The sequence below is a fragment of the Passer montanus genome, unplaced genomic scaffold, assembly GCF_014805655.1.
Source record: "Passer montanus isolate IOZ18808 unplaced genomic scaffold, ASM1480565v1 scaffold111, whole genome shotgun sequence".
Lineage (NCBI taxonomy): Eukaryota > Metazoa > Chordata > Aves > Passeriformes > Passeridae > Passer > Passer montanus.
Window position 1 is genome coordinate 1,007,902 of NW_024357725.1, and position 13,075 is coordinate 1,020,976.

Genomic DNA, 13,075 nt, shown 5'->3' on the forward strand with positions numbered 1-13,075 from the left:
TTTCTTGCCATGGAATTTCAGTACGTTTGGTATCATCTGCAACAAAGATTCTGTGTGCAGCAGAGTTCATCTGCACCTGCAGCACCAGTTCAGGCAGGGTTTCTTTGCAGAGACAGAAGCAGGATATTGACTGCAGTTTGATTACACACTACACTGAATGCATTTCTTCTGTCAGTCAAGGCAGTTCCCTCCTAGCCCTCGTTCAGCACTCTGGGTTTGGGACAGACTGGCTGTCCATGTGTTGCTGTAGGTGTTAGAGGTGCATGGAGAGTCAGCCTGGAGCTGGAACAATACAGTTTGCAGGGGAGCTGGAGCAGATCACTGCTAGAGGGCTGCTCCCTGCTATCCCAAGAAATTGCTGTTAATTTTTAAAACACCATCTCCTGCTTGCCCTGTCTGTATTTATCCCTCTAGCCATGCCTTTACATCCCAGCACTTAGCAGAAACAGTCAGCATTAACTTCCAAACCCCATGGTCTGTGTTAGTCTGTTCTACCTGAAGTGGTGCAAGTCAGTAACTATTGTGTGAAGGGTGGCCAGAACCCCAGCAGTGGGAGCTGCTTCTCTCAGTTCTTGGCCACAGGGCTCTCCCAGGAGGTGTCCAGCTGTTTGCTGGACCGTGGGCATGGTGCTGTTTGTGATAGACAGGCACCCTGGGGTAGCCTCTGCAGCTCTCCCTCGCCATGCATTAATGTGATTTGTTTCTGTAGTGTTAAAAATGACATCCACCTGAGGCAGTTTGCTGGACACTGACCCCGTGGGCCATGACAGGCTGGCAGAAAGAAGAGGGAAGAGCCTCCTGTGTGATCATTATCTCTAAGGAGTAGTTTTATCACAAATTGGTAGGACTGTGGAATAGGAGGTTCTGATTAGCACAAGAGGTCTGGTATTCTCGAGTTTGTATTAGCACAGATGGCTCATGGGTATATATTTCATTTAATTTGACAATATAAACAATTGAAAGATGGTAGTGAGAAAGAGCACAGGGTCCTGAGCTGATATTAATTCTGGCTAAAAAGGAAGTCTAGTTTCCTTGAAAAATTAGTTTAACTTTTGTACACAAACTCAGGTGCCCTGTGACCTCTTGTTATCAGTGGAGGTTAAACCCAGAGTACTGGGTCACAACATGCACAGACAGCACTAATTAAATAAGGATGGACCTGAGGACATGGCATTTACATGACATAAAGCAGTAAATGGTGGCTGTGTTGGGCATTAAATTTTGAAAATACACTGACTTACCAGAATGAAGTTCAAGATCGAAAGCATCCACAGCTGAGCCTGGTTCCATTGTCAAGGATCCTGCTTTTGCTGGGTGTATTTGGAATTCAGCAGGACTAAACTATGCCACAGCCTGGGATTTATGTGTATGTATTTACCACAGGCTACAAGGTAGAAAATAAAGAAAACACTGAAATGAAAGAGATTTTCTCAGGCCTGCACTGCTGTTTCATTAGAGTTAGGAGACTGTCATGCTCATTCCTTGTGCTTTAGTTTTCCCCTTTGACCCTGTGTCGCTCTGTCTGCTTGACATGTTTATTAAATAGAGGCTGTAGGCTGCACAGATAAAATCTAATTCTGAATCTCCACGTTACAGCTATTTGCCTACTTTTAAAAAACATCCCAAGAAGCTTTGCAGCTGAGTGTTCTCTCCTTTTGGATGTTTCTAACTTTTTGTAATGTTTGAAAAGTCATTATTTGTTATTAATCATTGTATTCCATTTAGAGTGTGAGTTATTAATGAGAAATGCATTTTGCTCTGTTGCAGAAATGAAGATGGTTTCGTTTCTTTTGCTTTTTTCTAATAGGTATTACTAAATATTCCTGGATCATGTAATGTATGTCAAATGAAATGGTCAACCTAATGCTGCCATGAACATCAAATAAGCAGAATCCAGTTTTTCCTGTGTCCCTTGAAAATTTGAATTTATTCTTGCTTCTATGGCTTTTAATATTATATTCCAGTTGTGAACAGTAAGCAGCTGAAAAAAGAGATCTGATTGTGGCCTTTCACAAGGAAGAACATAGTCTGTACTTTGCAAAAACACCCCAGAAGGGTGCAGTTGATGTGTGTGCAATTCACACAAGTTCTAAAACATACTGCTGGAGTGTGATTTCTGTTTCTTGGTCTATTTTTCAGTCGATTGTGGGAGCTGAAGGGCTGTCCCTGGCCTTCAGGCACATTATCAGCTCCCTGCTGTGGTACTGCTCTCAGCATACCTGTGAAGGATTGCTGCACGAAGTCATCATTTGTGTGGGCTACTTCACTGTAAACAACCCAGATAACCAGGTAAGGCAAATGGAGAAGGGGAGCAGAAGTTATCAAGGGCACATTTAGTCCTGGGTCTCTCATTTAGTCAGGAAGCTCATCCCCTCAGCATTGGTTTTGAAGCACTTGGGATTCCTGCGAGCACAAACGGATGTGTTTGCAAAAGAGAAGCTGAAGTTGTGTGTTAAGACAAAGACATTAATTTTGTGTGTCCATAAGCAAACTCCATTTGTAGTTCTTGTGCTGCCATTGCATTGATTTGAACTGGCCTTGCACCCTGCCAAGGCATACTTAGCCACTGATATTTTTAATTCTAAGTTAGCTTCATATCAGCGTGATCAGATGGTTGTGGTACCCAAGTTAAACCTTTTTAAAGCCAACTAAGCTACTCTCCCATGAAGACTTGTCCTTGGATGCCAGTGTAGCTGTCTCCCTGCTTGCCAGTGCTCATGTTTAAGCCATTCTTCTCCATTAATCTTTTCAGTCATAAACTAAGTGCCCTATTCAAGAAACAGTGGAAATTCCTCTTTAGCTTCCTTGACTGTTGTCCACTTCTGCCACTGGACTCTGTGACCTCTCTTACTGGCTTATAAAGTAACACAGCCACAAAACTCAAAAAATATTTCAAATTTATCAGTCTTTAAAAATCTCCTGGTTTCCTCAGCTTATGTGTAACATCTCAGGGTGTATTGGGCAGGGCTTGGCACTGGCTCTTGGAATATGAGAAGTTGACTCCAAATGTGTAGGTGCCCACATGTTGGGTACAATTCAGCTGAATGCTGCATGTTGGGAAGGTGCTGACTGTGTTCTCTCTCTGTGCTTGTTCCCTGTTCTGCTCAAATTTGGGATAGGGGTTCAGGGTGAGGAGCTCAGTACCCTCAGGTCAGCTGATGAGCAGGAGGAAGTGTTAAAACTTGTCAGGGAAGGTTTTGGAGAAAAGCTGCTCTATAGCATTCTTACAGTTATTGACTATAATTGGAGCACTGAAATATCTCAAAGCAGACAGTGCTGTCACAAGTATTATATAATTATGTAGTGGTGTTTCTGTGGGATTGGCCACAGCTGGAGGGAGGATGCTGCAGCCTCCCTACCCTGTGTGACCAAAATCCCTCTCAGGATCTGGAGCTGCCTGTTGGCAGCACCTCAGAGGGGTCATTTTTAACCCTGTGTGGTGCTGCTGCCATTTTGGGTCCCTCTGCTGCCCGACGGGTCGAGCTGCCTCCCAGAAGTGCCAGCAAACCGTGGTGTCTTCTCTCTGCAGCTCAGCTATTTCTGTTCTGGCACACAAGTCCAAACAGATGTGATTCATTGCATGGAGGACTTGGCACTGCAGGAGCAGTGCTGCAGAGGGGTTCCCTGCAGCACAGGGTCCTGCAGCACAGGGTCCTGCAGCACAGGGTCCTGCAGCACAGGGGGTTCCTGCAGCACAGGGTTCCTGCAGCACAGGGGATTCCTGCAGCACAGGGTCCTGCAGCACAGGGTCCTGCAGCACAGGGTTCCTGCAGCACAGGGGGTTCCTGCAGCACAGGGGGTTCCTGCAGCACAGGGTTCTTGCAGCACAGGATTCCTGCAGCACAGGGTGTTCCTGCAGCACAGGGTCCCTGCAGCACAGGGGGTTCCTGCAGCACAGGGGGTTCCTGCAGCACAGGGGGTTCCTGCAGCACAGGGTCCCTGCAGCACAGGGTCCTGCAGCACAGGCTCCTGCACAGTGCCAGCCTGCCGTGCCAGCAGTGCTGGTGCCCGGGAAGCTCTGGCTGGGGCAGTGGGCACCAGGCCCTGGGGGTGCCTTGGCTGGGGCTGGGCTTCCCAGCTGGGTCCTGGAGCCTTCAGCTTGTGCTCTTGGGGCTGAAGGTGGCCTCTGCAGCTCTCAAAGTCAGGTTTGGGGTTTCAGTCAGACAGTCATGCTGTGTCAGTCCTTTAAGTACCCTAAAAGCTCTCTTTTAGGGTGGTTTGCTTTGGAGGAGATGTCGGATGTCGTGACATTACATTTTATGTCATTTCTAATATTCCTCATTAATAGAATTTTACCTGAGGAAGAGACATTTGGGTTTGGCTTTTTTGTTTAAAAAAGCATTTTGAAAAACTGAAGCTTTCCTCACTCAGGTACTTGAAAAATACTGGGAAGGATTTTTAGTGAAAGGAAGTAATTTTTCTTTTACTACCAGGCAAAGCAGTATGACTTGCTTATGGTCATTATTTTAAGGTGCTCTTTGTGTTGTGACTTCTACTAGACAGGCTGCTTTTCATGAAGAGGGAAGTGCTTTCTATTCATTCAGTTATGGTTTAATTTTTTATTATGTTAAGAGCTTCCAATTTTTTCTTCCGTTGTTGATCATCTGGGGAGTCCTACTAAAAATAAAAAATTGGTCTCACAGTGAAAGTTTTCAAATAGTAGGCTTGAAGTTCTGGCAAGTACAGTGTAATAAAAATAGATACACTAGACTTGAGCTATGAAAACAAATTTCTGTAAAGCCAGATAGCTCTATTTAGTATTTGAATCAACTTTAACTGAGTCCATAACTGACATATTTCAAGGTTGCAGTCAAATGTGCATTTGTTTGGAAACATTTGTAGTTTAAAGTAATTTCCTCTCTAAATTTGTATTTCTTATTGCAAATGGAGGCATGTTTCATTCCTTTCAATACTCAAAACCGAAAAGGACAGACAGTTGTTTGGAGTTTTCAGCATCCCTTTTTGTAGTTCCTTTGTCCATCCACATCAACAGATAAATATCCAAAGCAGCATACTGGAAGAAGGAAGAAAAGGCAACTTAAAAAAAAAAAAAAAAAAGCAGTTCCCCAGTTTAGAGACTAGATAGATTTCTAAAACAGAAATGTTACAGCCTGTCACCCTCAGCACTGACCTTCTGTAGTAGTACTGTGATTTAAGTAAGTGAACTACTACCACTATGCAGTCAAAATCATAAGGGGGCAATTTCCTAAATATTTCACATTCATAGGACAAAATCTTCCAAGAGCATCATATGCCAGTCATTTAGTATAATACAAGTTTGGCTTCATTTATTATGCTGTCTGTAGAAATCTTTAGAGTTAGTTGAGTAGCAGATGAAGAAGGAAGGAGGAAAGTGCTTTTCTTTTGTGCAGCTTGGAGCCTGAGATTTGCCAGCTCCAGGAGCCCTCGCCCCTCCTGCTGGGTCCCACACAGAGGCTCTGCTCTGCCTGGGCTCCCACTTGGTGTTTGCACCACGCCTGGCTCCTGGGCCAGCCCCAAGTGATTCTGTCGAGGAGCACTGAGGACAATGGATTCCTGAGGAACACATTCCTCAGTGTTTTGATAGTGCTTGCTCTGTTTATTTTAAAAAGGCTGTGATTTTGCTGACTCTGCCCACATATAATATATTAGTAATATTCCCTTCCTTCGTTCCTATTTTGTTTTAACATTCATAAAGCTGTTCCAGGGCAGCTGCTGTCACTGAAGAAATAAATCAGTTATGGAAGTGCAAACTGCAGAAGGCAAGGAGTGTTTCTTTAATATTTGAAGCTTTGCAAGGCCAGTGGTGAGGCCTGAGCTGCCCTGTCTGTTCTGTATCCATGGCTCATGTTTGCCACAGAGCCAGACAGCCCCTGCTCACAGCCCAGCTTCACTGGGCATCTGCTCCTTGGGAGGGTCAGCAGGGAAAAGGCATTCTCTTGTTCTGGCCACCATTTAATCTGCTGCTGTGCAAAAACAGGTCCCTTGACACCAAGGATGGACATGTAGAGCTGAACTGTGTAATAAAAATAATGTCCAATCTTTCAATAGCCAACCCCACTATATCAGACTGTAGAATTACAGTTTCTAATTAAAATATTCTTGTTAATTTAAATTATCCTTCTATTTCATTACATTTTATTCCCTTTTATTGTTTGATTTAATTAGTATAATGAATATAATTAGCATGTGCTGTCAACTAACCTTATTTGCATATTATATTGAATAATTGAATGTGGTCCTGTAATTAAATTAACAGGAATGACAGATGATTTGCTTTCTTTCACATTGCTGCATTGGGAATAGAAATCTTTCCATATTCATTGCAGCTAGGGAATATTTTTCATCTGAAAAGTCCTCACAAATCAGATCCTCAGACTCAGGATCTTGCTGATAGGCTCCAAAAGAAGTTGCATTGTTGTGCCTTTATTTAAATAAAAATAGCTTTTTGTTATGCCTGTCTTTGGTACACACTGTATTTAGAGTACTCTAGAAGAATCCCACCAACTTTAAGGGTTTGTAAGATATGAACTGTATGCTTTTAGAAGATACTGTTGCTAGACTGCAAAATAAAACCTCTGCTGAAAGAGTTAGGAAAAAGCGTATGCAGCTTTTCAGAACTTTGTTATAAAAATAGGCTTGTAGATAGAAGTAAAAAGTTCTCTCAGAAGTTTTTCAAAAATTTACATGCACACCATGTGTCCTTGAAGGAGGGACTTCATTCCCAGGAGTCTTCCAGCTGCATGTCTCACTTACTTCTCTGTCCTCAGACATTTGTGTCCACAGCAAGGTCTGTTACTATAAACTCATAAATAATTGAAATGTTAATATCTAATGATCCATATGCTGAAAATAGAAGCACATGGAATTAGATGTAATAGTATCAGTCACCTACTAGAAATTACTCCTTGCTATACAGGTGTGGAAAATTTGTTGCAAAACATGTTTTAGGCATCCCAGCTAACTCCAGGTAAAGGAGTAAGGAGCAGTGAGATTACAGGATATTTTGGGAGGGAATTTCTCCCATGTTAAATATGTAAAATGTCACACAGCAGTATCACAGGTAAAAATATAATGTGTAAAGAAATTGAAATATTGTATGGTAGTCACAGTTCTGAAAGGATCTTGAAATTTAGGACTCACTCGTGGCACCCAGAGCGTGGTAGTTAGTCCCCAGTAAATGTTTCATCCCATGTTAATTTTCCCTTTTTTGTTAAATGATTGACTTCTGGTCATATTTTCTTCTAAACATTTCTTCTGTGTGGTAAGTCCTTCTTGTGTCATAAAGTAGCAGGAGCCTTTGTCCCGGTGTGTATCACAAATCTGTATCTGTGTAGGTCACATCCTAGCTGTGGTTACAGGTACTGGGCTGCAAGGGATGCTTACAAAGGGATTTAAGACTAAAAGTGACCTTCTGGAGAGAAATTATTTTGTGCTTTTGACAGAGTTAGTACCTATTGAGTTTTAGTATGGGGCCAGTTTTCTCTAGTGTTAGCGGGAAGGAAGAAAAATACTTCTAAAATGGAAAAATTGTGATAATCAGAAGTCAGCAGGAAAACTTGCAAGTTATAAAAATATGTAGAGTTTCCATATGGGTTGTTTATTAGAGGCCATCATTAAACTTTCATAGTTTATGTTGCTTTTGGGGCTGTGGAGGAACTGGAACAATTTTGATCTGGTAGGTGGACTTTATGAAAATACGGCACAAAGAGTAAAGAGGCAGGAATTGGTAGTTACCATGCAGTTAACATCCCTATCTGTAAGTAAATCAGATCTGAATTTACTTAATTCTGAATTTGTAATTTCTTCTCAAAAAGGAATTTTTAGGAGTATTGATTTCATGTTGAGGTTATGGGTTTATTCGTTAAAACTTCTTTTAAAAGCCCCACACCCTGATGTTTTAAAGCTTTATAGCTTTGCACAAGAAATACGCCTGGTAAATTTTGTGGAATAGCTGATTTTGGCAAGTGAGTGATTCATGTGAAGTTGTAGTCTTGACTCACATTTAGAAGCACTTGAGCTTGTGAACAGAAATCCCCTGAGGATTAAAGTGCCCGAGTTAGAGCTGAGTACATTAAGGCAGCTCTGTAATGTATGCCTTGGCTCTCACAGCCTCACATCCTCAGCCACATAAATTCACTTAAGTGAACCAATGTCTTCGGGAGAGATGGCATTCCTGTCTGGGCAGTCAGGCAAAAGTGAGGATGCCTTTTAGGTAATTTGTCAGACACCTTTGTTGTTGTTTGAGCTTCCTGATGAACTTTTTCTTTTAAAGAATGATCTATGACAAAGCAAATCGAGTATGTCAGAAGCATTTGGGACTGCACATTTCATGTGTCACATCTTAATTGTGTTTCTAACATTCCAAAATACATCCTGGATTTTTTTGGGTTTTTGAGAGGATGTGGGGAAGGTAATTTAATATGAGCGAAGACTGAGCATGAAGTAAAGTGTATTTAGTTTCAGTTCATGATGACTGGCTCATTCCTGTAGGGAGAAGAGTGTATAGGAATTAGTGTGAGAAATGAATGCATTTGGATTTATCTTACTAAACTGTAAACACGGAAGAATAAACTTATCTCTCAATGTCATAAAAGCCAGTAATTTCAACAGCCTTCAAATGCAGTCCATAACTGAGGCTTGGAGAAGGGAGGGAGCTGCTGCTGCCTCCGGAGAGCCGCGTTGTAATCTTACTCCCGGGTCGGGATAAAAGGAGTTCGGCGGTCTCAGCTCAATGCCCAGTGGAACTTGGTCCACATGGAGAAAAGAGCCCGGAGTTTGGCACAGTCCTCTCGGTGAGCAGTTTGTCCCGGCTCGGAGCCGGGCCCGGCCGCTCGCTCGGAGGCTGAGCTTGCGCTGCCCGGCCTCGCTGGGGAGCCGCTTTCACACGGACACTTGAAACACAGGCTAGAGCCTGCAAATCTTTAATCGGCCTTGCGAGCTATTGTCTGTCTCGCCTCATGTGTGAGGGAACTCCCTGTGCCTCTCTCATAAACTCTGGGCCCTGGCGGCCCCGCAGAGCCGCCGTGGCTGTGCCCGGCCCCACGCGGCGGCTGCTCTGTGCTCCCGGAGCTGCTCTGTGCTCCCGGGGCTGCTCTGTGTTCCTGCTCATTGTTCCTGCTCTGTGCTCCCGGAGCTGCTCTGTGCTCCCGAGGCTGCTCTGTGTTCCTGCTCTGTGTTCCTGCTCTGTGTTCCTGCTCTGTGTTCCTGCTCTGTGCTCCCGGGGCTGCTCTGTGCTCCCGGGGCTGTTCTGTGCTCCCGGAGCTGCTCTGTGCTCCCGGAGCTGCTCTGTGCTCCTGCTCTGTGCTCCCGGAGCTGCTCTGTGCTCCCGGGGCTGCTCTGTGTTCCTGCTCTGTGCTCCCGGAGCTGCTCTGTGCTCCGGGAGCTGCTCTGTGTTCCTGCTCTGTGTTCCTGCTCTGTGTTCCCGGAGCTGCTCTGTGCTCCCGGAGCTGCTCTGTGCTCCCGGAGCTGCTCTGTGTTCCTGCGGCTGCTCTGTGTTCCTGCTCTGTGCTCCCGGAGCTGCTCTGTGCTCCGGGAGCTGCTCTGTGTTCCTGCTCTGTGTTCCCGGAGCTGCTCTGTGTTCCTGCTCTGTGCTCCCGGGGCTGCTCTGTGTTCCTGCTCTGTGCTCCCGGGGCTGCTCTGTGCTCCCGGAGCTGCTCTGTGCTCCCGGAGCTGACAGCTCTCCTTGGATGGCTCCGGAGCTGGCAGCGGCGAGGGGCCCGCAGAAGCCTCCCCAGCCCCCTGTGCCGTGTTCAGCTCAAGTCACACTTGTTTGAAGCGATACTGAAACATAAAGAACAAAATGCATTAATGGAGTACTATGGAAAATGTTGCTCGTCTTCCTCTCCCCGTAGTAAAGGGTGAATTGTAGCTCATTTTTCGTGGCAGAAAAGCACATTTTCTCGCTCTCTCTTTGAAGCTTTGTCTCAGACAGCTCTGTAATATGTCCAGTGGCTCAGTGTTTCACAAGCTTTTTAGTTGATGATTGGGTGCTTTCACAAACCCTTTACATTTCTTGTGGAAGCCATAAGACAAAACGTGCTAGGAATAATAATTTCAAGACTATATAGCTTACTTATGACTAGAGTTCCAAAGTGTGACAGAAAATATTTGCTTTTGAAGGGAGAAAATGCTCTGAGACACACAAAAAGATTTTATGTGTTTTAGACTGTAATGTTTGAATTATTCACACCTTCTGGGGATTTTGACCCAAACTAGCTGTTTCCAAGGATGCTGGCAGAAACCTCAGCCACTAGTTTGCCTCAACTTCTCTAGGCTGGTCCTGTTTCTTGTCTACCCTTTAAATCATCTTCATTCAGATCAGTTGGATTTCATTCAGAGTAAATGACTGGAGAGTTGTGCCCACAGCAGCAGCCTGAGTTTAAAGGGGTTCATTGTCCGAGCTGGGGATGTTATCTGAGTGTGAGGATGATTCTTCAAAAACTGTGCAGGGCTACAAATGCTAATTCTGATCACTTCAGGGCTCAGAATAACACCTGAGAATTTGAGATGTGTTGTGATGGGGGTTTTATTTTATCTGACAGAAGATATGTATTTCTCATACACTGGATCTATAATAATACTTTCTGATTAAAAATTATTAGACCAACACTTAAACATATGAATCTTCTGTTACATTATTGTGGAAACAATGAAGCTTAGAATTTTCTAGAAAGCACTGATGCCCTTTGGTTTAACAGGGTCCTTAAGTATATGATTAACATGAAGTGTGAGAACAACCTCACATTTAAATATTTATTTTTATGTTAATAAACGCTAAAATGCTATCACTCTGGAAGTTAGGCTTTTCCTTAATACCTTCTCCAGGTCAGATATTAGATTATTATTTTCTCCTGCAGCTTGCACAAGTATTACATTCACAAGTAATCTCAATGCATTTTAGAATTGCTTCCATTTTCCTTTCATCACATTGTAATGAAGTTTATATTTTACAACATTTGTTTAACATTATTTATTTATTATTGAATTTAATCTTATATATACTTAATTTGTTATCTTATAACTAAGGTAACTTGTTTGTTGTCATTTTGGGCTGCATTTTCTGCATTTTTCAAAAGCTTGTATAACAAACTTTTGCTAGATTTTCCACTAGCATCACTTTTGATAAACATTTTTACATTTTCAGTGCATCACTGTCCTGGTGGTTGGCCCTTGTCCTATCCTAAATGTTCATATGTCTTAGGATGGTTACACAAAAACTGATGCAATAATTTTTTTCTGTGATGCATACACAGAGTACCCTTGAATGTGTTTAAACCATAGAGCTCTGAAGGGACAATGCTTAGAATGTGGTTTATAGGAAGACTGATGTTATTCCTGAACCACCCTTATCTTCTCTCTGAAAGCTTACACGTGACACTAAGAAAATAAACACTGGAATTTTTCAAATAGACAAAATTCTTATTTTTAAATTTCAGTGTAACATTCTGGAACTTTCTTTTTGCATGGAAATGGTGCTCTGATTCCTGAGAAAACCAGGAGGAATTTAGAACATTCTTTGCTCAGAGCTTTGCCAATAGTGGAGTTTGCAAAATGGAAAGAAAAGAGCTTGACCTTAAAACAGAAGAAGAGCCTAAGTGGTGACATATTCTGCTGATTAAATGCTGACAGTATGAGATCTGTTTATATAGAAGCGAAGAAATAATGCAGATCTAACTTTGAAGAGAAACTCTGGACTACTAATATAAAGACTTATTTCTTTTACAAAGTTGTAAATAACCTGACATCAAACAAAAGGGATTTAACTGTTTGATGGAATACTGTTACAGGAATTAGATGCACAGTTCCTGTTCAATGAAGTTATTACTTGTAGTACAAATTAGAATTGGCATTTATATAAATGATAAATACATGGATAAGAAACATTAGTGGTTCCCATACTGAGTAGCATTTTAAAATACTAATGTTTACAATGACCATGTTGAAGTTTGGAAGCACAGGTCATCTGAGATAGCAGAGAAGGCAGGGAGTGCCCCTCGGAGAACCATTCACTTTTTAAACTGAGCTCTAAGAAAATTGCATCTGAACGTGAGCTACATTATAGCAGAAGAGCACAGACAAGTAAAGGGCTCGTTTTAATGCTTCATTTCATAAAAATGAAAGGAAATTCTGTTGGGAAGGATGTTTTTCTGGAAAGTGAATTCAGCTCCTGGTAATAAGCACTGTATTTGTTTCTAAGTACCTGTGGAACACCCCGTGTCACTGCCAGGTTTTTCTCCAAGAGCCAAAGAAGGTTTTGCTTCAGGAAGTTCTGAACTTTCCAACTGCTTGTTCCTGTATCCGCATGAGGATAACTTTGTCTCAATTTTCACTTGAGAAAAGAGGTACAACTCCTAATATTTAGTTAAAACTAACTGAACCCATCAGCCTGACTATAGACTACGAAGACCACAACATTTTCATGCAGAGTCAGTCACACAAGAGCAGTGCACTTGGATGGCTTGTAAGGTTTTGTTCAAAACTCCACATTTGGGTTTGTGCCTCCAGATTTCAGTTCTCTCCTTGGCAATCTTTTTCCTTTCTCTGCTGCCCGTTTTCCCCTTCTTGTGTGGATGAAAGAAGCTGATGGGCTGCAGAAAGCAGGCGTAGTTGCCATGGCCTGGCTGGGAGTGGTGGTGGGAGGCACTGCCAGGGCTCAGATGGCAGTGCAGCTGCTGGGTGTTGTCTCCTTTTGCCTTGGCCATGCCCCTGTGGCTGCCATGTGTCCCAGCAGTGCCCCTGGTGCCAGCTGTGCCTTTGCTCCCAAAGTTTCTTCCCAAAGTGAATCACTTCAGTTCTTTGTTTTGTCCTTCCACAAACAAAAAAGTTTGCTGCTGGCTTACTCTTCTACCTGACTACAAAATTAATTAGCTTCTTTAAAAGATAATTCTGGTGGGTTTATTGTATATATTGATAGAAATAACTCACATGAATGATGTTTTTACAGAGCTGCAAATGTCCAAGTGAAGTAAGAAAACCTAAATCCACCAGCAGAACTAGACTAAATATTGCTCTAAAAATCAGCACTTCCAGTCTGCAGTAATCCTGGGCTAACCTTGTGTAGTGCACAAGTGGTGAAAAAGTTCTTGGTCTGACA

General features: G+C 42.8%; 1 protein-coding gene across 3 annotated transcripts in view; it reads left to right on the top strand.

The window, feature by feature from the left end:
- SCAPER (S-phase cyclin A associated protein in the ER) overlaps positions 1–13,075 on the top strand; it is a 137,437-nt gene that overhangs the window by 114,811 nt on the left and 9,551 nt on the right. For all 3 annotated transcript variants that reach the window (XM_039732460.1, XM_039732468.1, XM_039732476.1), the window contains exon 29: positions 2,140–2,289. In XM_039732460.1, the coding sequence (XP_039588394.1) occupies positions 2,140–2,289 (150 nt within the window). The remainder of the gene's footprint in view (positions 1–2,139; positions 2,290–13,075) is intronic.